This window comes from Petaurus breviceps, unplaced genomic scaffold (assembly GCF_028583685.1).
Source record: "Petaurus breviceps papuanus isolate PSGF00001 unplaced genomic scaffold, PetGlider_PUasm1.0 227, whole genome shotgun sequence".
NCBI classification, from domain to species: domain Eukaryota; kingdom Metazoa; phylum Chordata; class Mammalia; order Diprotodontia; family Petauridae; genus Petaurus; species Petaurus breviceps.
The window spans coordinates 5982690-6007484 of record NW_027185896.1 but is presented as its reverse complement, the minus strand read 5'-3'; the positions used below and the strand labels follow the sequence as shown (position 1 = coordinate 6007484).

At 43.7% G+C, this 24795-nt stretch overlaps 1 protein-coding gene across 1 annotated transcript in view; it reads left to right on the top strand.

Moving 5' to 3' along the window:
- Nucleotides 1–24795, top strand: part of DNAH1 (dynein axonemal heavy chain 1) — a 171052-nt gene that overhangs the window by 122530 nt on the left and 23727 nt on the right. The window contains exons 48-56 of the mRNA XM_069095561.1: nt 764–994; nt 2754–2950; nt 4677–4812; nt 5592–5800; nt 7684–7849; nt 8730–8921; nt 13373–13483; nt 13619–13804; nt 15960–16151. Coding sequence (XP_068951662.1) covers nt 764–994; nt 2754–2950; nt 4677–4812; nt 5592–5800; nt 7684–7849; nt 8730–8921; nt 13373–13483; nt 13619–13804; nt 15960–16151 — 1620 coding nt within the window. The remainder of the gene's footprint in view (nt 1–763; nt 995–2753; nt 2951–4676; nt 4813–5591; nt 5801–7683; nt 7850–8729; nt 8922–13372; nt 13484–13618; nt 13805–15959; nt 16152–24795) is intronic.

The window sequence follows — 24795 nt, the reverse complement described above, 5'->3', positions numbered from 1 at the left end:
TGCACAGCCTTGTACCTGGCTGGGCTATGTAGCACAAGAAGGAGACATTCCCCTGTCCTCAAGGGACTCATGGTATAATTGAGGTATAATTCTCTTAAAAAGAGAATTTGCAGTAGTAGACAGTATGTGATGAGGGCCAGCTAAAGGCTTTAGATATTGTGTTTTAGGAGATGAGAGGAAGAATTCAGGGTTGGAGTCACAGAGTGGAGTGGGAGGCTTTTTGGAGAAGGGGGGATGTGCAAAGCACAGAGATGAGAGTGAGCTTGGTGTGCATCAGGGAGTATGCTGGGGCAGAAGACGGTGAAGCAGAGCCCAGCTGGAGCCATGGCAGATGCAGCAAAACCAGATGGGGGTCCAAAACCCAAAGATCCAAGCCCTTCAGGGTCCAAAACCCCTGAAGAGAGCGCTAATCTTGAACCCCCAAGAGCTGGCCTCTGACTTACTAGCTGTGTGACCCTGGGCAGTCTCTGGACCCCCTTTGGACCCCAGAAGCTTCACATGTAAAATGGTGGATAATATTATTTTCACTCTCTCCCTCCCAGGGTCGTTGTGGGGGGAGTGAGCGCTCAGTAATCCTTTGAGTGCCATAGAAATGTAAGCTAGTGTTCTCTTCCGTCTTGCTCTGCCTTGGTCTTTGTTTTGTCTCTGGCCCCAGGATGAGCTGGCTGGTGACCTCTCCTTAAAGAAAAGAATTCCCTTGCCAGTCAGAGGGGAGTGGGAGAATGTCCATAAGCTCTGAGCTTATTCCTGTTTGCTTCCTCAGGACAAAGTCCAGCTGCTGAGATTATGGTACCATGAGAGCTGTCGGGTGTTCCGGGACCGTCTAGTTAATGATGAGGATCAGAACTGGTTTGACAAACTCATGGAAAGCAAGATGGTGCTGTGGAATACCTCCTTCTCTGAGGTTTGCCCCTACCAGCCCATCCTGTATGGAGATTTCATGATGCCGGGGTCTGACACTAGGATCTATGAACTGATCACTGACCAGGAGAAGGTAGGTGGAGGGCCCAGGGTGGGGCTTTCCTCCTATCCAGAGTGGGCCCTGAATGCTGGCTGAACTGATTGTGGGGAGGGGTCCTACCCTCACTCCACCCCCACCAACAGTAGACTCTCCACCTGGTCTGGTTCCATTTGTGTCTGTAGGCACTGTCTTCTCCCTCCCGCCCCCACTCAGCCTTGTCAGAGGTATCATAGAGGAGATCCCTGGTCAGGTTCAACCAGATGCTCTCCAAGACCCCTTCTAGCAGTGGATTCTGTGATTCTGTAATGCCTGAGTTAGTAGTGTTAGTGGTGTCATCCCAGTCCTATAGAGAGCCAGACTGAGTCCTGCAGAGGCAAGCAGGCTCAGGGCCAGCTAGTGAGTCAGATCGCCTGCTTCCTTCCCTGAGTACTTTGCCTCTTAGCTTCTCTAGCTTCTCTGTCATTCCTAAGAGGGTCCAGAGCAGATGTGGGGAGGAGAGTAGGAAAGAGTAGTGTTCTGACTCCTGTTTCATCTGAGTTGGTTTCCAAATCTTTTGGTTACCAGGGCATATAAGAAGTGGGAGGGGGACGGCTAGGTGGCACAGTAAATAGAGCACTGGCCCTGGAGTCAGGAGGACCTGAGTTCAATTCTGGCCTCAGACACTTCTCACACGTACTAGCCATGTGACCTTGGGCAAGTCATTTAACCCCAATTGCCCTGCCCTCCCCCCCTCCAAAAAAAAAAAAAAAGAAGCGGGAGGAGACTCTGAGCTCCTGTTTTGAGAAATGCCCAGGTAATGCTCTGGGTGGGAAAGCAGGCCCTGCTGAGTCAGAAGGCCCTCTTTCTGTGGTTCTGATGAGCTGGGGGAAAGGGTTAGGGACCTTTTTATTGCTGGCCTCAGATTTTTGGGAACCCAATCTCACCTTATCTCCCCTGGCCTTCTGCTTCCCTTAATCTTGCTACATGGAGGGTTAAAAACAAAAACCCCTTTGGGAAGGAGCAGCATCCCACACTAGAAGGTCCTGTATGAAGCTAAGGTCAGACTTAGAAAGGCCTGGAGTTGCTTCGCCCTCTTTGGAGGCCTGGGTCAATTCTTCCCCGATTCAGGCTCTCCTCCCTTGCTCCCCCTCTTCCTTGCCACCATGACTGTGATGCTTAGAGTGCCAAGGTTGTTACATTTCTTGTGCTATAGGACCCTAGGCCCTAGATCTCGAGGGGCTCTGACTCAGCTCCCTCATTCCAGAGAGGGGAAAACTGAAACCCAGAGAAAGGAAAGGACTTACCACGATCATACAGGCAGTAAGTGGCAGAGCCAGAATTCGAAGCAAGGCCACAGCCAGTACATTGCCCCCTATACTGTCAGACCTCTAGCCAGAATTTTCTTGTTCTTTATTAGGATGACAGTCACTAAGGACAGTGCTGGGACTTTTTTGTTTGCTCGCTTGTTTATTTTTTTCATTTTGCATTAAGGCAAATTTAACACTATTTCATAGAATGTCTAAACTACTCCCACTCACCTTGGCTCCATGTCTATCTGAAGCTCCTAAGTGATGGGCCAGGAAACTTGGAGCATTGTGACTTTGTCAAGTTCCCTCTCCACCTTGGGCCTCTGTCATCCACCCTCTGAGACCAAGGAGTTGGTTGGTGCAGACTTGCTCTGTGTGCTTGTGTTGGGCTGACTGAGTGACTTCCACTCCCTTCACCACCTGGCGTCCCTGGCATCCCTGTAGCACAGGGGTTCTGAAAGACTGATTTGTGACTTCTCTCTTGCCTGTGCCCGTTCTGGCCCCAGATGCAGCACGTGATTGAAGAATACATGGAAGACTATAACCAGATCAACACGGCCAAGATGAAGCTGGTGCTCTTCATGGATGCCATGAGCCACATCTGTCGCATCAGCCGCATCCTACGCCAGTCGCTAGGGAACGCCCTCCTCTTGGGGGTGGGAGGCAGCGGCCGAAACTCCCTCACGAGGCTTGCCTCTCACATGTAGGAGCCCCTTTGGCCAGAGGGTGGGAGAAAGGGATAGAGCAGTGGGGGGAGGCGTGCTTTGTTCTTCCAGGTCATAGTGGTAGAATAGAAAGGGCCTGGGGTGGGCTGATCAGACCTGGGCCTGAGTCTCAGGTTGGTTGTTTCTAGTTGTGTGACCTTGGGCAAATGACTCTCACACAATGAGCCAAATAAGGATAATACTGCTTTGCTATCTTCCAGAGACGGTATGAGGAAAAGGCTTTGTAAACTCTGAAACTCTGTAGCTACAGCCTCTACTCCCTTCTTCCTCAGCCCAGGATAAAGAGAAAAGAAGTGGGCTAATCAGTCCATAGGCAGAGGTGGGGGTCCTTATTAGCGCTTGCCTGCAGCAGCCCCACTCTTACCACCACCATCACCACCACTACTCAGAGGAAGAGAAGGGACGTTGGCCTTTGGCCCCAGGGTAGTGGTGGTGGTAGTGGTTCTGTTTCAGCTGTAAAGAAACAGGGCTCTCCCAACTGAGGTCCAGACCACCATTCTAGCTCAGATTCTGTAATGCAAGGTACCGTGGAGTTCAAGCACTCACTGCTTCTTTTGCTAGATGTTTGTGATTTGTCCCTTTTAGTAAGACATTCTAGATTTTGTCAAGAATCAGTCATACTCACTGGCTTTGCAGACAGTGCTGTTTTAGAAGTTGTGCTGTCAGCTCTTTTCAACTTCTGTGACAACTCAACTTTTTTCTATATTCTTTCAAGGATCAATGACAGTAGCTTAACAATTACATATAATTCTCTTATTATCCTTACCAAGGACACTTAAGTCTTCTCTTACCATCTTCCATCAAAGTCCCTCCCTTCCTTCAGTGAAGGAATTAGGGTTAGGTAGAAATGGAGTCGAGATAGAGAGCCCATTCTAGGTATGTGGGACCGAGTGAACAGGAACAGGGACAGTAGGAGGTGTAGCGTGGAGATACTGCATGATTTTATACATCATTTGATGGTAAGTGAAGAATCATTGAAAGTTTTTGAATGGATAATTGACATAATCGAGCTATGCATTATTTCAGTGATGACTCTGGCATGTGAAAACTGAATTGAAAGGAAGAGAGCAAAGACTACTTAAAAGGCTATTGCAAAAACAATATATCAGAAGAAAAAGTAGATGCCAGAGATAATGGGGACCCAGAGTAGGGTAGTACCTCTGGAATTGGAGAGGAGGTAACAGAGATACTGGGGAGGTAGAATTGATGGGATTTGATGGCTGACTGGCCATTTAGGACAATAAAAGGAGAAGGTACACATGAGTGACCCTGTGGTCCTAAGGTCATCCATGCCTTCGTTTACATCTATACATTTCCTTTCTTCCATTTCATGTCTTTTTAGGGTAAGGGGTACAAAAAAACAAGGAAATAAACCCAAAAGAAGCCCTCAGTAACACCTAATATAAGGTCTTGAACTGCCTCCCTTAAACTTTTACCCACTAAAACTTGCTCAATAGAAATCTCATCTAATCAAGAGCTCAAGGGAGACCAGGGTAAAATTTGATCCTTGAAACAATAGAGGTAAGAGGTACTTGGTTATATCAGCGTTTGAGTCATAACTGTCTGTGCTACAACTCTCTTGTTTCCTGTCCATTTGTGGCACCTTAGGGTGATGAGAGGGGTTCCCTGGGTTTGTTGACAGGGGACCAGCAAGGGGAGAAGCCTTGAAGACCAGTCACCTCTCACACACCACATTCTTTCCAGGGCTGAGTATGAATGCTTCCAGATTGAGCTGTCTAAGAACTATGGGATGTCCGAGTGGCGTGAGGACGTCAAGAAGCTCCTGCTGAAGGCTGGGCTGCATAAGCTCCCTGTCACCTTCCTGTTTTCTGACACTCAGGTGCCACAATGAGACAGGACAGGTTAAGGAATAGACGTCAGTACCCGTAGAGTAGAGGGTGAAACGCAGAAGGAGTGACCAAAAGGCTGAGCCTCAGGACTGGATTTGGGGCACTCTACCCCAGCCCCTTCCCCAGAGGCCAGACCTTCTTCAGTGGCATGTATTTTGAAATGAGATTACATCCACTGAGTCTGCCATTTTTTTTTTTTAAGCAATTGGGGTTAAGTAACTTGCTCAAGGTTACACGGCCAGTTATTTCTGGGTGTGGTGCTAAGTATCTGAGCCCAGATTTGATCCCCCAAGTCATCCCAACACTGGGGGCTGGTGCTCTTACTCGCTGAGCCACCTGGCCGCCCCTGAGTCTGCCATTTTTCAGACATGGAAACCTAGGCCTAAAGAAGCCAAATGTTTTATCCATGGTCTCCTAATTAATTAGTGGCAGAATTAGGACTATAATCCAAATCTCCTGACTCCCACGAAAGGGATCCTCCCACACCCTTGTCCAGCCTCATAGATGAATGAGGTGCTGGCTAAGTGTTCCAAAGATGAATAAAGCTTATGGCCCAGAAAGGAGGGTCAAGTCTCTGGGCTTAAAAGCTGAAGGTTTGCTTTAATGTAACACCTGCTTCCTCCAAGGGAGCCTTTTCCTAGATCTTTGTGCCGTCTCCAGAATGTACAGACCCCCTGAGATCTGAAGCATGAGTCATTTGATCAGTTGGCATCCCCTCTAGTGGAGTGGGCCCTAAGAACTTAAGCTTCTTTCTTTCCTCCCCACTTAGATTAAAAACGAGTCCTTCTTGGAAGATATCAACAATGTCCTGAACTCTGGGGACATTCCCAACCTGTACTCTCCTGATGAGCAAGACCAGATCCTCACCAGTGTGCGACCTCTTATTCAGGAGCTGGGGCTGCAGCCTACCAAAGCCAACCTGATGGCTGCCTACACAGGCTTTGTGCGAAGCAACATTCACATGGTGCTGTGCATGAGGTAGGGCCCGTTCCTCTGCCCCTACCACCATGGTCATGGGAACTGAGGGAGGACACCACGAGTCATTGTCATGCCTAGACAATCCAAGCTTCACTTCTGCGTCTCTACCCATACCCCATCTATACCTTTTTCCAGAACTTTCAACTTAGGGCCATGATGACCCCTCATTGTCCCCCACCTTTGTCCTATTTCTGCATCCCTTTGAGAGTGTTTCCACACTGGACACATGGGTTCTATAGTTTAGGCACAAAGCCACTTTTCTGTTACAAACCTCCAATATGTTTGTAGCCTGTATGCCTTCATTTCTTGCAAAACACATCTACTGAGGTTTACTATGTACTGGCAGAATCTTGTGCTCAGGGTTTGGGGAGATACAGATATCAATAAGTCACAGTTCCTGTGTTCAGGGAGCTCCCAGTCTTGTACTGAGGGGATCAGAAAAATATACACTCAATAAAAAAACAAACAAACAAGGAAAAATGTGATAGTCAGAAGAATAGTACAAAATCAATATCAGGGCTCAAAGGAGGAGGAAGTCTTATTCTGACTGTAGGATCAGGGAAGGGCTTTATGAAGGAAATGGTATCTGAGCCGGGCCTTGAGGAGTGGGTGGGTTGTGGCTTGGTAGAGGTGGTGGATTCCGGATCTCAACAGCATTAACAAAGGGTAGACGTGTGGGGTGTGTTGGAGAACAGGTGATCCACTGTCTGTAGCAGAGGGTATCTATACAAAGTAGACTGAAGAAGTGTAAACTCTTGTTGGCTGGGTGATACAAGGTTTCAAATGTCAGGCCCAGGAGTTTGGATTTAATTTGGTAGGAAATGGCCATTTAAGATTTTTGAGCAGGGATGATGACATATGCCTACTTCAGTGTCAGAGCTATGCTTCAGAAAAGTAGGGAGTGTGTAGGATGGACACAATTGAGAAGGTTGGGGAGCTGGAGTCAAGCAGGCTTCTTAGGAGGCTGGGATAGTCATCCAGGTCAGAAGTAATAAGAGTCTGAGCTCTAGAGAAGGCTGGACAGATAGAAAGGAGGGGATGTAGCTGAGAAAATGAGAGGTCGAACCACAAGGCCTTAGGGACAGAGTGGGTTGTTGGGGGATGGGGAGAGGAAGAGATGGGTCAAAGAGCAGCATTCAGGGTAATTTAGAAGTTCTGAATCAGAGTGACTGAGAAGATGGTCATGCCATTAAGAGAAACAGGAAAGTGTATGTGAGTGACATAAGAAGCAGCTAGGACATCTAGACAGAGATGGGTTTAGGGGCTGAGAGAGGTCAGGAAGTTGGAAGTCTTCTACACAGCAGTGATAGTTGGTCATTCAGAGACCCCAGTAAGCGCAGTTGGACTCAGAAGGCAGGGAAGGAGGAGGGTACAGAATCAAGTCCAGAGGCTAACAAGCGAGTAGGTAGTGGTTACAGTGAGTGTAAACTGTCTTTGTGGGAAATTTGACAAAAGAAAAGAGAAAAAGAGAATGATTGCTTGAGCCATTGGCAGGGCCAAGGGAAGGTGGGTGGGTTGCTTTCTTTTTTTTGGTTTGCTGTTGGTTCTGATTTTTTTTTAGGACAGAGGAACCTGAGCATGAAGAGAGGAAGAAGGCAGTGGAAAGGGGAATCAATGATGGAGCACGTCCTTAAGTTGTTAGAAGGAACTGAGTTTTCTTATTCACAACTTTATTCCACATCTATTTTATCCATTCTCCAGAAATGAGTCCAGTTTCTGTAATCCCCAGGACTAAGGATGCCAGGAAGGACCTACTTCCAGTGAAGGAATATCCCCATTCTATCTTATAATGAACTTCATTTTTGTTTATAGTTTGTAGGGGCTTGAGCATAGGTTGACTCCCATAGTTCTGGGCTGACTTCTAAGCTTTGATCACTTCCCAGCCCTATTGGAGAGGTCTTTCGAGCCCGCCTGAGACAGTTTCCCTCATTGGTCAACTGCTGCACTATTGACTGGTTCAATGAATGGCCATCTGAAGCCCTGGAGTCTGTGGCTTCCAGATTTCTGAGGGAGATCCCTGAGCTGGACAACACAAATGAGGAAGGCCTGGTAAGTTTCCTTCCCATATCTCTGTCTTGGATTTTCTTCATAGGAGGAGGCGGATCCTCCCTTCTCTGATTTCTCCTCAGATAAATTCCTTTGCTAGGGTGGTACCTAACCCAGACTTAAGCTGTCCTTGCTTTGAGAAAGAGAAAGCCATGGTAGTAATAGTTTTTAAATTGATATTTTTTTCATTCCAAGGTCAAGCAACTTTCTTCTAAACAAAAGGCAATATAATGCAGGAGCATAAGGAGCCCTGGGTTCTAGTTCTGGCTCTATCTTTTACTTGCTGCGTGACAGTCTTTCCCCCTCTTCAGTCCTCAGTTTCTCCCTTTGTGAAGTAGAGGAGGGGAATTTGAATCAGATTATCTTTCAGGTCCCTTCTAGCTCAGATGTTCTATGTTTCTGTGGACCCTACTCTACCCTATGTAAGGGAATGTAAACTTAACTTTGAGCTCATAACATCTCTTAATTTGGTAAGAAGACTAAAATACAAGAAAGGGAATGACTTGTTCCAACTCACATGTATCTGTACTCAGGGACAGCTCTCACCTTGAAAATAGCCTCTTTCCTTCCAGGAGATGTAATCCCAGCCCAAGGTAGGAGAGAGGAGGAAGGAAGATCTACTCTCTAGGGCTATGCTATGAGCTAGTGCATATGCAGAGAACCTTTATTGCTAACCTCACCAGCTAGAAAGCATCAGAGCTAAACCTGCCAGTTCCCATCTCTCCTTCACTGTTCTGCTTTCGGACCCAGTATGGGATTGGCAAAACTGTGTGGTTAATGCTCACCCCTTTCAGTGCCCTCTACCTATAGTCACCTCTTCTTGATCCCTTCATCTCCTAGGGAGGGTTATAAATAGGCTGTTGAACTTCTCTGATCCCTGTAGATCCAGGTGTGTGTCCGCATCCACCAATCTGTGGCCCAAAAGTGCATTGAATACCTGGCTGAGTTGGCCCGTCACAATTATGTCACTCCCAAGAGCTATCTGGAGCTGCTGAACATCTTCTCTGCCCTGATTGGACACAAGAAACAGGAGCTAAACACAGCCAAAAACCGGATGAAGAGTGGCTTAGATAAGGTAGGTCCTTTAGAGAGGAAATTCAAGTGTAGCCCTTTAATAGGTGAACCCTTTTCAGGAGACAGAGGCCTAGCTAGAGTCAGCCAATCATCATGTATGCAACTGGCCACCACTTAAGGAGGTATCAGCATTTCCTGGGCTGTTTTCTGAGTAGTATGTCTAAAATTTTGATAAGTAACTTGGGCTTGAGTCAACAGCTTGGTTTCCCATTCTAAAAATATATATGTGTTAAATCCACTGGGAAAACTGAAAAGCCATCTAACAAAAATGAGGTATACACCAACATTTCATATACCAAGACAAGCTCCAACAAGCTCTACTTGATTTAAACACAAAAAGGGGACATCATAAACAAAATAGAGGAGCATAGAAGAAATTATCTATGAGATTTATGGATAGAGGAAGAGATAGAGAAATCCACAGAAAGTAAAATGGATAATTCTGATTATATAAAATTTAAAAGTTCGTGCACAAGCAAAGGCAATTCAGCTAAAATTAGAAGAGAAGTAGGGAACTGGAAAAATATCTTTGAAGCAAGTTTCACTGATAAAGGTCTTATTTCTTAGATATATGGGGAACTGATTCAAATTTATAAGAATAGTAGTTTTCTCCCAATTGATATATATATATAGTTAAAGAATATGAATAGTTTTCAGAAGAAGAAATCTAAGCTATCAAAAGCTGCAAGAAAAAAATGCTCTAAAGCACTAATAATTAGAGAAATGAAAATTAAGACAACTCTGAGGTACCACCTTATGCCCATTAGATTGGCAAAGCTGACAAAAAAAAAGGAAAATGATGAATGCTAGAGAATTGTAAACTGGTCCAGCTACTGTAGAGAGCAGTTTGGAACTTTGCCCCTCAAAGCTGTGCCCTTTGACCCTTTGACCCAATGTTAGCAGGTTTATTCTACAAAAGGATCAAAGGAAGAGAAGGAAAAGAAAAGAATCAATAACATTTACTAGGCACCAACTACATGCCAGGCATTGTGCTAAGCATAAAATAGGCAAAAGACAGTCTCTGACTTCAAAGGAGCTCACAACCTAATGGATGTGTAAGAGAAGAGAATTCAAATAATGAGAAACCAAGGCAATGCCCAACTGTTGGGGAACGGCTAGACAAATCCACCAGTTCTCTCTTTGGAGGTGGATAGTATTTTCATAGCTCCTTTGGAATTGTCTCGGATCTTTATCTTGATCATAATAGCTAAGACTTTTGCAGCTGATCATTGTTATTTCATATTGTCGTTATTGTCTGCGGTATTCTCCTACTTCTGCTCACTTCACTTTGCATCGGGCCATATAGATAATAAACAGCATATATGGTATAGTGGAAAAGCTCTGAACTTAAAGTCGGGAAACTTTGCATCTATTCATCTCCTTAACTTCTTTCTTTCTTTTTTTGTTTTTTGTTGAGATTTCTGAGAGGGGAAAGTTGAGGTTTCTCAGTAGTATAGTTTTACTCTTTATTTCCTCCTGTAACTCATTTAACTTTTCCTTTAAGAATTATACCATTTGATGCATATGTGTTTAGCATTGATATCATTTCATTGTCTATGGTACCTTTTAGCAAAATGTAGTTTCTTTCCTAATCTCTTTTAATTAGATCTATTTTTGCTTTGCTTTGTCTAAGATCATGATTGCAAACCCCTACCTTTTTTACTTCTACTGAAGCATAATAGATTCTGCACCAGCCCCTTATTTTTGCTTTGTGTGTGTGTGTGTCTCTCTGTTTCAAGTGTGTTTCTTGTAAACAGCATATTGTTGGATTCTGGTTTCTAATCTATTCTGCTATCTACTTCCATTTTATGGGAAAATTCATCCCATTCACATTCATGGTTATTATTACTGTGTATTTCCCCCCATCCCATTTTTCCTGTTTATTCTTCTCTCTTTTTTTGTTTTTACCCAGTCCCACCTCAAAAGTCTGTTTTGCTTCTGACCGTTGCCTACTTTAATCCACCCTCCCTTCTCTCAGTCCCACCCCCTTCTCTTATCCTCTTCCCTTCCTTTCCTGTAGGATAAGATAGATTTCTAGACCCAACTAAGTGTATGTGTTATTCCCTCTTTGAGCCAATTCTGATGAAAGTAAGGTTCAAACATTTTCTTTCACCACCACCACCCCCCCACCCATTTTCCCCTCCATAGTAAAAGCTTTTCCTTTCATACCTCTTTTATGTGAAGTAATTTTCTCATTCTTCATTTCCCTTCCCCCTTCTCCCAGTGCATTCCTCCTCATCCCTTCATTTTGAAGCATTTTTAAAATGTTGTTTGGAGGGGAATATTGAAAGAGTAGAGATGAGTTTCTGCCTCTACTTCACCATCCTGGCTCCAGTTCCCCTATGTTTTTCATCCCAGGGATTTTTGAAGAAAGAATTTCATAAATCTTAAAGAATTCTGTATCTGTGAGCTCTTTTCTCTGCATAGCGTTAAGTAGTTGTGAGCATGGAAATGAATGAGATCGTAGTGGAGAAAGTGTAGAGACAAAAGAGAAGAGATACAGGGACTGATCCTTGGAAAACACCTGCAAGTGCTTTCCTTGGAGCCAGAAAGATACAGCTGTGTGATGTTGGTCAAGTTGCTTATGCTCTCAGGACTCTAAACAACTCACTAAGACTGGAAGTTGTAGAGAAAGAACTAACTTGCATTGGTAGAAGGAGTTTCTCCAGCTGGAGGCTCCCTTGTGCACCAAGGCAGATCAACAATTCTTTTGCAATTTAGCTTGAGACAATTGCCTGGTTAAGGAACTGGCCAAAAGTTATGAAGCCAGGAGGTCAGAAGTAGGACTTAAACCCAGACCTGACTCTGTACCAGCTTGCTATATACACTGTAGCACACTCTCTCCTGACCTGTAGTAGACAAATGCTCTCCACCCTTTTGCCTCACTAAGTCACATAATCTAAATTCTGAGTTTATACTGAGTTTCCATTAGAATATAGATTATTTGAGAGCTGGGATTGTTGTGCCTTGTGTTTGTTTCACTAGCATTTAACACAGCTTACTAAATGTTTGTCAGTTGATATGTTATATCCCCCAGTAGAATAAAAGGTCCTCACAATAGCAACTGTTATGTCCTTGAAGCCCCAGCTTCACAAAGTGCCTTGAATATAGTTGAACTTTAATAAATCTTTGTTGGAAGCCTATTCATTAAAATGTAACAAAAAATAAATTAAATTTTTAAAAAAGGAAGTCTATTCAATTACAGGATTTTTTCCCATATAAAAACAGAACAGTTTCCTAAAGCAGCTAAGTATAGTATTTATCAATTCTAAGTGCCATTAATTTTTTTAAATTTATTATTTCTTTTTAATATTTAAAATAAATTGAGTTCTAAATTCTCCTTCTAGACTTTCCCCCCACCCACTGAGAAGGAAAACAATATATCAATTATACATTTGAAATCATGCAAAACACATTTCCCATATTAACCATATTACAAAAAAAGATAAGAAAAAGAAATAAAGTTTAAAAAATTATGCTTCAGTTTACATTCAGAGTTCTTCAATTTTTTCTCTGGAGGTAGGTAGCATTTTTCATCATGAGTATTTTGGAATTGTCTTGCATTGTTGTATTGATCAGTAGTTAAGTCTTTCAGAGTTGATCATTGTTACACTTTTGCTATTAATTATACAATGTTCTCCTGGTTCTATTCATTCCACTTTGCATTAGTTCATACAAGTCTTCCCAGGTTTTTCTGAAACCATACCCCTCATCATTTCTTAGGTTTGCTAATGTTTACTAATTACTATTCTTTCTAGAGTGAATGTCATAAAATTTAGAGCAAGATTGTGAATACAATTATCTAGTTATATACAACTAAGCCCCTTTCCCCAGACTACCAGGGGGTCTCATAGCCCCAAGGAGCATTCTAAGGTCATTTAATCACCCCCTTCCCTATCTGTATCCCTCCCTTCTTGGGCCCTGACTAGCCCAGGCTAGGGGAGGTCTGACTTACCTGTATATTTTAGTTTTATTGGGATGACTTTTAAGGTATTTCTCAGTTCTAAAGTTATCTTTCCATTTGTTTCCCTTATTCTCAGAAACCTCCAAGGAAGAAGGGGATCATACCTTTCAGTTATGGCCCTGAAGCTTTAGCTGAGAGTACCAGTCCCCAGTGACCAGCAGTTCAATATTGGTTTCACCATGTGTGTCCTTGGTATAAACAGCCAGGAACTGAGGCAGTTAGGCAAGGAGAAGCAATCCTCTAGTAGAAAGCATGTTCATCCTTAGGGCTTCACATAGCACCGGGACTCTCAAGCTGCCCCTGGAGAGGATTTCAGTGGCCAAGGCTTCTCTCCCACAGAGGACTTGAGTGCTAGCTAAGCTAATGCCAAGCCCTCAGGGCTTCTCCCTTTCTCTATCCCAATATGTATTCCCAGATAGCATTTCTCCATCTCTATCTGAACTCTCAGCTTCCTTGGCTCTAACTCTGAGGTTTTCTTTCTTGGGCAGCTGCTTAGAACTTCTGAGGACGTGGCTAAGATGCAGGAAGAGCTGGAAATAATGCGCCCATTGCTGGAAGAAGCTGCCAAAGACACTGTGGTCACCATGGAGCAAATAAAGGTGGGGAGAGGAGCTGGAAGTCCCTCCCCACCCCAGGGCCCCTTTCTTGTCCAAGATCACCCTCCCAGAGACTCATGCTAGCTGTACCCTCCTGGCCCTGCCATGGTCCATGAGAGTCTGTATTCTGCTTCCCAGGCTGACACAGCTGTAGCAGAGGATACACGGAATGCTGTGCAGGCAGAGGAGACAAAAGCCAATGACAAGGCCAAGAAAGCCCAGTCCATTGCTGATGATGCCCAGAAGGACCTGGATGAGGCTCTCCCAGCCCTAGATGCTGCCCTGGCTAGTCTGAGAAACCTTAACAAGAATGACGTGACTGAGGTGAGAAGAGTCAAGACCTGACAGCAAGCTTCTCCCTTCCCCCTTGGATCTATCTGATGCAAATCAGTTGGACTCTCTGGCCCAAGGACAAATGCTAGGCAACAAATGTCAGAGAGGAAAGGTTGGCTCTTTGTCCTCCCCTGAGGGTAGGAATTCTTGGGGAATGAGACAGGAGGAAGCCTCCTCAGCTCCTATAGCATCTCTGATACAAGATGCTCCTGGGCCCAGGGAAAAGGGGGCTCCTCCTTTCCCTGACCTGTAACATGTCCATTCCTCAGTATCCCTTCAGAAGAACCTGGTCCAGCTACCTCTTGGGCCTCACCTTCTTCTTTTGGGGAAATCAGGCTGCCTTCCTTGCCTTCCTTTGAACCCCAGGTCCCCATAGAGTGGGAGAATTCCAAGCCAGGAACTCAGACATTTTGCTTCCAGGTGGCCCAGTGGTTCCTCCCTGTCCTCTATTATGTATTAAATGGTGGGCTCCTGGCTGCCTCATAAAGTTGTAGGTGAAGCAGGCTCAGAAACATAGTCCTGGCCTAAGGACCAGTGGAAAAGGACATTGGTACAAGGTCCAAAGTGAAGCTGGACTCAGGTTAACTACAATAGATTCCTCTGCAGTCTTGAGGACTTCTGGCTCAGATCCCTGATAGGGGACTGGGGGCAAGGGCAGGGGACTCTAGGACAAAGCAGGCTGTGGCCAAGGTGAGTCCACTCTCTAGGGAAAGCTTGCCAAAGATACCTTTCTGAAGGAGACCTAGGACTCCTATAAGAGCCCTGGGAGTGTGATGGAGCTTAATTTTGAGAGACCACAGCTGGCCTTTTGGTCTAACCTAGGAAAGGGCTAGGAGGGGCTTGCAGGGGCCTCTTGGAGACCACAGCTGGCCTTTTGGTCTAATTTAGGAAAGCTCTAGGAGGGGCTTGCAGGGGCCTCTTGGAGACCACAGCAGGCCTTTTGGTCTAACCTAGGAAAGGGCTAGGAGGGGCTTGCAGGGGCCTCTTGGAGACCACAGCAGGCCTTTTGGTCTAATTTAGGAAAGCTCTAGGAGGGGCTTGCAGGGGCCTCTTGGAGACCACAGCAGGCCTTTTGGTCTAGCCTAGGAAAATGTCTCTAATGATAAGAACTGAAGGGAACCCTAGAGGTCATCTTATTCAGCCCCTTCATATTCCCATAGTCCAGAAGTCCAGAAAAGAGAGCCCCTAGTAAGTCACTTGAAGAAATGAGACAGGTCTTCTCACTCCCCAGGACAGGGCTTTCCCCAATCCACCTTGCTGCTCTTTTAAGCTTCAGGGGGACACATTTGTGGATAGATCCCCCTTCAGAGATGGGTCACCTGTGGGGAGGACCAGGCCTGGAAGGTATCTCGGTAGGCTCAGGCAACAACCCACTTATTCCATGTCTGGGAAAATGGCAGTAGTGCCAAGGAGGTCAAGAAAAAGCCACAACTGTGAGGCTGCTCCTTCTTCCTCTCTACACCCACTGTGCAGGGCAGCTGTTATTCTCTGTAACCCTTCAGTTCAGTTTATCTCATGGACTTGTTCTATGTGTAGGGCTGGGTGCAATACTACCGAGACAAAGCAGGGTAGGTAGAAGACCACTACCTAATGATCTAGAGAGAATATATTGAGTACTATATGAATTTCATGGAATGTGAGTGTCCTGTAAGACCTGACAAAAGGGAGGGTTCCAGAGAAAGCCAAGAAGACTTGTATGAACTGAGGAAGAGTGAAGTGAGCAGAACCAGAAGAACAATTTCAACAATAACAAAAATATTATAAAGATGAACAACTGTGAAAGATTTAGGAACACTGATCAATGAAATTATCAACCATGATTCCAGAAGACTTGTGGAAATAATGGTTACTGACAGAGGAGTGATACAGATGTAAATGCAGAATGAGATACATTTTGGACAGGGCCAACGTGGAATTTGTTTTATTCAAATATGCATATTTGTTATGAGGATTTGGGTTTTTATTTTATTTTTTAATTTTCAAAATCCTTTAAATGGATGGGGGAGGAGGGGGAGAAAATAAATGCTTATTAACTGAAAAAATATAATAAAATTTTTTTAAATTTAATAAACACATGAAAAAATACAAATTGATGCCTTATCTTCACATGCTTTCTCTTCTGCCTTCCCTTCCCCTCCCACCCCAGGTTCGTGCAATGCAGCGACCACCACCAGGAGTAAAGCTAGTCATAGAAGCTGTCTGCATCATGAAGGGGATTAAGCCTAAAAAGGTGCCTGGGGACAAGCCAGGCTCAAAGGTGGATGACTACTGGGAACCTGGCAAGGGGCTGCTCCAGGACCCGGGCAAGTTCCTCGAGGGCCTCTTCAAGTTTGACAAGGTGAATCAGTCAGATTCTCAGCTGACTGTCTACACTATTCAGCAGTAGCTGAAGATCTAGAAATGAGCAGGGCGGGCATGGGGAAGGTACAGTAAGTGTCAGGGCAACCACCCTGGGACTTCAGGGAAAGGGTGAAGAAGGAAAGGTCAGAGCTCAGATCCCAGGGAGGTGCGGCTGGGGCCCACCGACTTCCTCTGGCTCCTGGAGGCAAGAGTTAGAACCAGTAGGAAACAGAACAACTAGAGACGTTTCTTACCAGGCCAACAGAGCCTTTCACTATGTCCTCATTTCTTGGTCCTTGTATTTCTCTCTTTTTTGTTGTGTCTGTTTCTGTCTCTCTTTTGGACTTTTCCCCCTTTCTCTCTTTCTTTTCTTACATATTACTTAATAGATGCTTAATAAATGCTTGTTGAATTGAATTTTGCACCTTTGACCACGGGGAATTTAGACGAGCCTCTCCTCAGTCTTTAGAGTCAGTTATGACTGCCCTGTGATAGAGGGCAACTAGATGCCTGCCCTCTGAGGTCCCTTCCAATGTCTTAGCTACAACCCTGATGAAAACTATCTTTTGAGGGAAAGGCAGTCCAGTGTAAGAAACATTTATTAAGCACCTTCTAGGTACAAGGCACTGGGAATGCAGAGACAAGAAAGAAGCGGTGTTTGCCCCCAAGATTTCAGCGATGGTGGGGAGTGGGATGGGGGCTAGCACCCTGGAGGCTAGGGTAAGGCTTCTTGTAGGAAGGCGGATCCTGGGCTGTGCAATGAAGGAAGCTAGAGGTTCTCTGTAGCAGACATGAGGAACAAATGCTTTCCAGACATGGGGACCACATCTGCAAAGGTGGAGAGGCAGGAAAAGGACTGATATGGATGGGGAACAGAAAACAGGTCAGTCTGATTGCAATAGAGAGTGGTTGAAGGGAAACTCTCTCTCTTTCTCTCTCATCTTCTCTCTCAGTCTGTCTTTCTCTTTCTCAGTATATATGTATATACATAAATATGTGTATATATATATATACATGTATAAATTCAATTTTATTTATTTTCAGTTCCAAATCTCTCACTTTCTCCTCCCCCTCTCTCACCTGTTAAGAAGCAGAAAACCCAAAACCCACTGCAATATGTATAGTCATGAAAAACAAATTCCCACATTAGTTATGTCCAAAAAACATAACAAGGAAGGAAGGAGAAGGAAATATGCTTCGATCTGCTCTCTGTGTCCATCAGTTTCATCGTGAGTCCTTTAGAGTTGTGACTGGTCATTGTGTTGATGTTACTAAGTCTTCCAAAATTCATTATCTGTCCAATATTGTTTTTATTGTATAGATTGTTCTTCTAGTTATGTTCACTTCATTGTATATCAGCTCATACAAGTCTTCCCAGGTTTTTCTGAAACCATCACCTTCATTTCTAACAGTGCAATAGTCTTCCATCACATTCATATTCCATAATTGGTTTAGCCATTTCCCAGATGATGGGCATGAAGGGGAGCCCCATAAAATAACTTTGAAGAAGTAGATAGGTGCTGTATTGTGAAGGGGTTTGTGATTTATCTTCATAGCAATAGAGAGTCATTAAGAGTTTTTTAATAAATGGGTATCACAGCCAGATCTGTATTCTAGCACTGTCCACTTGGTAACTGTGTGGAGGTCTGATTGAAGTGGACTGAGGCTGGATGTGGGGACACCATTTAGGAGCTGTAATTGCCCAAGTGACAGCGATGGAGCTCTGAACAAAGGCAGAGGCTGAGTGAGTGAAGAGAGGAGAGATACTGGGGAGGTAGGATCAGCAAGACTTAGAAACTGAGGGGCTGTGGATGTTGAAAGGGAAGGAAAAGTTAAGGATGCCTCTGGAGGTACATTGGTGCTCTCAGCAGGAGGGAAGTTCTGACTCACACCAGGAAGTTGGTAATATAGGACTAGAATTTAGGGAGGAGTTGGGGTTGGATATATACATTTGGGAGATATCTGCAGAGAGATGGCTGAGCCCTCATAGGAGCTGATAGAACCATGAAGGTATAGTTGTGGCAAGCAAAAAATGAAACAACTGAGGAAAACAAAGGTTCAATCTTCTGACCACATCGATTAATTAACACAGACCAATTGCCTAACAAAGCAGGACTGGGACCCTTCCTCAGCTTAGGGCTGGACCCTGAATACAGGGGGAGACAGACTGTTACATATTAAAAAATAATCAAATAAGGCCAGTTGATTAAACGGAAAAATACAACATTAGGAAATCTTATTTCTAATTGGATGAAAGATTAGAGATTTTCTAAGTTGGGAGGGGGAGAGCAAACAGTTTTAATTCCCTGAGTTCAGAAAAAGAGTTGTCCTACTCACTTCAGGTGTCTGTAAACAATCAAAGGAAGATGAAAACAATAATTGATTGATCAGTCTGGGGCCAGTTTTCAGACAAGACACGTAGGTTTCTTGAGATGTACAATTATGAGAAAACTCCTTGCATCAGTCCTTGGATCTGAGGGGGTTTCTGGTCAGCATAACCTAGGTCTTTGATTAAAGGTCTCTAAGCAGCAGAGAGAGGTGGTCCAACTTTCAGCCATGCAGGGTTAGGTTCAAACAGTGCAATAAGATTTTCTCCCAATTCTCACAACTGAATAAAGTTTCTTACAAGATAAAATTTGGACTAGACCTATAATTGAATACAAACTAAACTAAGTCCAGAATTGAGTCACAAGTTGGAATCATTGTGGTTCATTCAATTCCCACAATTAACCACTTGCTGTGCTAATCCCCTCAATTCCTCATAGAGAATGAAGAGAAGAGTGCCAAGACAGAACCTTGGGGAATATCGACACTGTGGATAGTATGGAGTCCAGAATTGCCCAACCTATAATAAAGGAAACTGAGGCAGAACTCTGAGCCAATGGCATTTAATTAAAGGGTCTGTGATCCCCCTCTAATGAAGTGGGCCTCAGCTCTTCCTCGTGATCTGAGATGTCCCTTCCTCTAGGGTTTTAGTTTTATAGTGCTTGATACCCACTAGATAAAATGCAGAATCTTATTGGTTTATAGACCTTGACCTTGTTCTTCCAGGAGGATCTACATAAAATATGGAATCCCATTGGCTGACAAACTGGCTGATAAGCAGACCTTGATAGACCTGACAGGAGGTCATAGCAAGTCGATAAGCAGACCCATGAGCAGGGCTGATAAACAGATGTCAAAACATCTATGTGGGCCAATGGGCTGGTAGAAGAGCAGGCTGCAGGCCAGCAACCAGGGTCATGCATTAGCCTAATGCTCATAGCTATGTCCCCACAGTGGGCAATAGAGGGATGATGAGGGATGGAGGGGCAACAAAAAGAGCTGAGGGACTTTCCATGGAATTGAGTCACCTCTGTCATGCTGGGCTTAGTCACTATAACAAGGGAAAACAAGGGTAGGGGGTCTCTAGTCAGCTTCCTATGATTAATGATATATACACTCAATTGGGTATAGAAACCTGTCTTACCATACAGGAAAGTAGGAGGAAAAGGTGATAAGAGAAGAGGGGGGAGGGTGGCTGACAGAAGGGAAGGTAAATTGGAGGAAGAAAATGTCAGAAGGAAAACCTTTTGAGAGTAGACAGGGTAAAAGGAAAGAGTGAACAAGATAAATGGGGGAACTAGAATGGAGGGAAATATATAGTTAGTAATTTTAACTATGAAAACAATTTCCAGCAAGATTTTCTGATGACCTCATTTCTCAAATATATAGAGAACTGAGTCAGATTTATAAAAATAAAGAGCCATTCCTTTATTAACAAATGGTCAAAGAGTATGAACAGGCAATTTCCAGATGATGTAAACAAAACTATCTATAATCATAGGAAAAAATGCTCCAAATCACTATTGATTAGAGAAATGTAAATTAAAATAACTCTGGGCTACCACACCACAAATTGGCTAATATGACAGAAAAGGGAAATGACAAATGTTGGAGGGGATGTGGGAAAATTGAGATACTAGTACACTGTTGGTGAGGTGGTACACTATTTCAGCCATTCTATAGAGCAATTTGGAGGTATGTCTAACGGACTAGAAAACCATGCGTACATAACCTTTGACCAAGCCATACCACTACTAGATCAGTATCCCAAAGAGATGAAAAACAAAAAAGAAGGACCTATATGTTCAAAAATATTTATAGCAGCTCTTTTAATGGTGGCAAGAAATTATAAATTGAGGGGATGGATGCCCGTCAACTGGGGAATGGCTGAACAAAATGTGGTATATAATTGTGATTGAATAGTGTTGTACTATAAGAAATAACAAGAAGAATGCTCTTAGAAAAACCTGGAGTTGTGTCCCGACACCTAAAAACTTCAGTCTCATGGCGGCGTAAAAGCAGGAAAACTCTGTGTGCTCCCCCTATAACCACCTCAAATACCTATGGAAAATGACTAAACAAACTTTAGGGCTACAGAATCCACAAAGTGACAGAGAGAAACAAATCTCCCATTGAAGGCAGCCCAGCAGGCTGGCAGGAAGGGTCCATTGCAGCACGCTGGGAGCAGAGCCCAGCCCTGAGTGAGCCTGTGGTTTTAGCCCCAGGGTGGCCACGACCAGCCATGGCTGGAGGAACTTCGGGAGAGTGGATCACCAGCAGCATCAACCCATAAATGCCAAGGACAAAGTGAGAGGTCAGTATGGATTTTGGGAACAAGGGTCCAGGGGTGCGATCGAGCCTCTGCCCCTGGACGGAGAAGTGGCTGAGGCATGGCAGCTTCCGCCAGGTGGCTGCTTCAGAGCTCCTAGCCTGCAGATTGTAGGGGGACCAAGTGACCATTCTGAGGGATAATTGCTCTTGCTTTAACCTGCTTGGATCTGGATCACTGTCTAGGGTGGAGGTCCTGGGGTGTGTGACCAGGTGCCAGAGCTGGTAGAGGCTTCAGAGAGGACACCCAACTAATAGCTCTGGCAGCTATGAAAACCCCAACAATTTGGGACAAAGCTTTCCTCTCTGGAAGCAGAGTTCTACTGTGGCAAAAAGCTCAAAAGTCAAGTAATTGAGTGGCAACATGAGCAAGCAAAGCAAGCACAGCAATATGACTTTAGATTCCTATTTTGGGGACAAAAAGTATCAAAGCATGGAATGGGAGGAAGACAATGAAGTCAGAACTCCTGCAACAAAAGCTTCCAAGAAAAATATGAACTGGTTACAGGCCACAGAGGTGCTTAAGAAGGATTTTGAAAAGCAAATAAGAGAAGTGGAGGAAAAATTGGGAAGAGAAATGAGAATGATGCAAGTAAATCATGAAAAGAGAGTGAACAACCTGACTGAAGAAAATAACACCTTAAAAAATAGACTAATTCGAATGTCAAAAGAGGCTTAAAAAAGCCAATGAGGAGAAGAATGCCTTAAAAAGCTGAATTTGCCAAATGGAAGAAGAATCGCTATTAGATTGGAGCAAATGGAAGCTAGTGACTTTATGAGAAATCAAGATACTATTAAACAGATCCAAACAAATGAAAAAATAGAAGGCAATGTGAAATATCTCATTGGAAAAACCACTGACCTGGAAAATAGATCCAGGAGAGATAATTTAAAAATTATTGGACGACCTGAAAGCCATGATCAAAGAAAGAACCTAGAAATTATCCTCCAAGAAATTCTCAAGGGAAATTGCCCTGATGTTTTAGAACCAGAGGGCAAAATAGAGGTTGAAAGAATCCACCGATCACCTCCTGAAAAAGATCCCAAAAAGAAAACTCCTAGAGGACTTTCAAGCATTCTTTTTTTTTTTTTTTTTTTTTTTTTTTACAATTTTCTCTTTTATTTTTGGAGGGGGGGAGGTAGGGCAATTGGGGTTAAGTGACTTGCCCAAGGTCACATAGCTAGTTTTTTTGCGTTAAGTGTCCAAGGCTGGATTTGAACTCAGGTACTTCTGACTCCAGGGCCAGTGCTCTATTCACTGTGCCACCCAGCCGCCCCCTTTCAAGCATTCTTGATGAAAAAACCAGAGTTGAATAGAAAATTTGACATTCAGATACAAAAAGCAAGAGAAGCATGAGAAGGTAAACAGGGAAAAGAAATCATAAGGAACCTATCAAAGTTGAACTATTTCATGGAAAAACGATAGTTGTAACTTACAAAACTTTTCTCAGTATGAGAATAGTTGAAGGGAATATAAATGTGTATGTATATATATGTGTGTGTGTGTGTATATGTGTACATACATATATTTGTCTATATAATATAGGAGGGTATATGGGCATATGAATACATATGTGAGTGTGTGTATATATGTGTATAGGTGTACATAGAGGGCACAGGACCAATTGAATAGGAAGGGATTATACTTAAATGGTGAAATTAAGAGGTGAGAGAGGAATATAATGAGAGGAGATGGGGGAGGCAGAATGGGGTAAATTATATCATATAAAAGAAGCAAGGGAAAACTGTTACAATGGAGGGGAAGAACAGGAAGGCAAAAGGGAATGAGTCAACACTACTCTCATTGAATTTGGCTTAGGGAGGAATGACATACACACTAAATAGGGTATTTCATCCTACAGGAATGTAGGGGGAAAGGAATGGGGGAGTGATGGAAGGGAGCACAGTTTGGGGGGGAGGGAAGTTAGAAGCACACATTTTTGAAAAGGGACAGGGTCAAAGTAGAGAACAGAACAAGTGGGGGGCCAGATAGGATGGAGGGAAGTACAGTGAGTCACAATATATCCACTATGGAAATGTTTTTCATAGCTACACATGTACAACCTATATGGAATTGCTTATCTTCCCAGTAAGGGTAGGTGACTAGGGAGGAAGGGAAAGATTCTGGAATTCAAAGTTTTAAAATAAAATGTTTAATATATATATATATATAAAATTATTTTTATTATTTACATGCAACTGGGAAATAAGATATACAGGCACTGGGGTATAGAGATCCATCTTGCCCTGGAAAGTCAGAGAGGGGATGGGAGAGGATATAGGAGAGAGCAGAGTGGGGGAGGGGATATTCAGTGGGAACGCTGTTTTGGGGTGGTGGGTAGGGGAAAAATTTGTAATTCAAAATATTATGGAAATGAATGATGTAAACTAAATATAAACATAAAATTTAATTTAAAAAAACCTAGAAAGACTTACATGGGCTGATGCAAAATGAAATGAGCAGAACCAGGAGAACACTGTATACGGTAACAGCAATATTGTATGATGATCAACAGCAAAACTATATGGTATGAATGACTTAGCTATTCTCAGCAATGCAATGATCCAAGACATTTCTGAAGGACTTATGATAAAAAATGCTATCCACCTCCAGAAAAGGAACTGATGGAGTCTGGATGCAGATCAAAGCTTTTATTTTCTTTTTCTTGGTTTTTTGTTGTCCGTGTTTTTTTTTTTCACAACATGACTAACATGGAAATATGTTCTGCATGCCTCCACATGTATAATCTATATCAAATTGCTTGACCTTTCACTGTGGGGGTGAGGGTGGGGAAGAGAGGGAGGGGGAGAATTTGGAACTCAAAAATTTTAAAGAACAAATGTTAAAACTTATTTTTTACATGTAATTGGGGGTAAATTAACTATTAAATTTTCTTTTTAAAAGCTTTGATGGATACAAAGCACTGCCTCCTGTGGAGCTGAAATCTGCCGCTGCATACTTGTCCCACACTCATTGGTCCTCGTTCTGTTTTCTGGTGCGAAGCAGAATAAATTAATCCCTTTTCCCGCTTGACGTCCTTTTAGTTTTTTGTAGACAATGATCTAATCTCCTTTTCTACATGTTAAACATTCCCCGTTTCTTCAGCTGTTCCTCATGACATGGTTCCAGATCTCCTCCTCAACCTTTTCTGTATAATGAGAAGAATAGGACTTGATTAGTTAAAATTCATGTCTGAGGGACGTGTTTATTGTGCTCAGGGAGAGATGCCTGTATCGAGTAGTTCCCAGGTGTAGTCTACAGTACAGCACAGGAAGTGGGGACTATAAAAACAGCTCCTTTGTTGGGAGAGTTTGGAAGAATGAGAAGATCTTTGTGAATGTTTAGGGTGAAACTGATGATGGGAGAGTATTCATCTTTTCAGAGGTTATGAATCTGTGAGTGGTTTCCTAGCCTGACTAGGTGTTGTTGGTGGCCATCTACAACTGGCTAAAGGTCAGTCAGCCAGCATTTCTTAAGGGCCTACACAGCGTCAGGCACTGTGTTGAGGCACTGCAGGTGCTAGGTGGCGCAGTGGATAGGGTGCTCGGCCAGGAGCCAGGGAGACCTGAGATCAGATCTGACCCCCGACACAGGACAGCTGTGTGACCCTGGCAAGTAGCTTAACCACTGCTTGTCTTGGTTTTCTCATCTGTAAAATGGGGATCATAATGGCACCGACTTCCCGGGGCTGTTGTGAGGATCCAATGAGTTAATAATTGTAAAACGTGTAGCACAGTGCCTAGCATGTAGTAGGCACTGTATGAATATTAGCTATTACTATAGCTGTTTTTGAGGTATGTGATACAGATCTTTTAAACCTGACAATGAGGTAAAGCCCCAGAACTAGAGGGAAGCCCAGCAGAGATGATCAAGTCCAATTAACATCTAAATATATTCTCTCTACATTATCTCCAGCAAGGGGCCATTCTGTCTCTGCTTGAGGGCTTCCTATGATGGGAAACTCACGACTACTTGAAGCAGCTTGTAT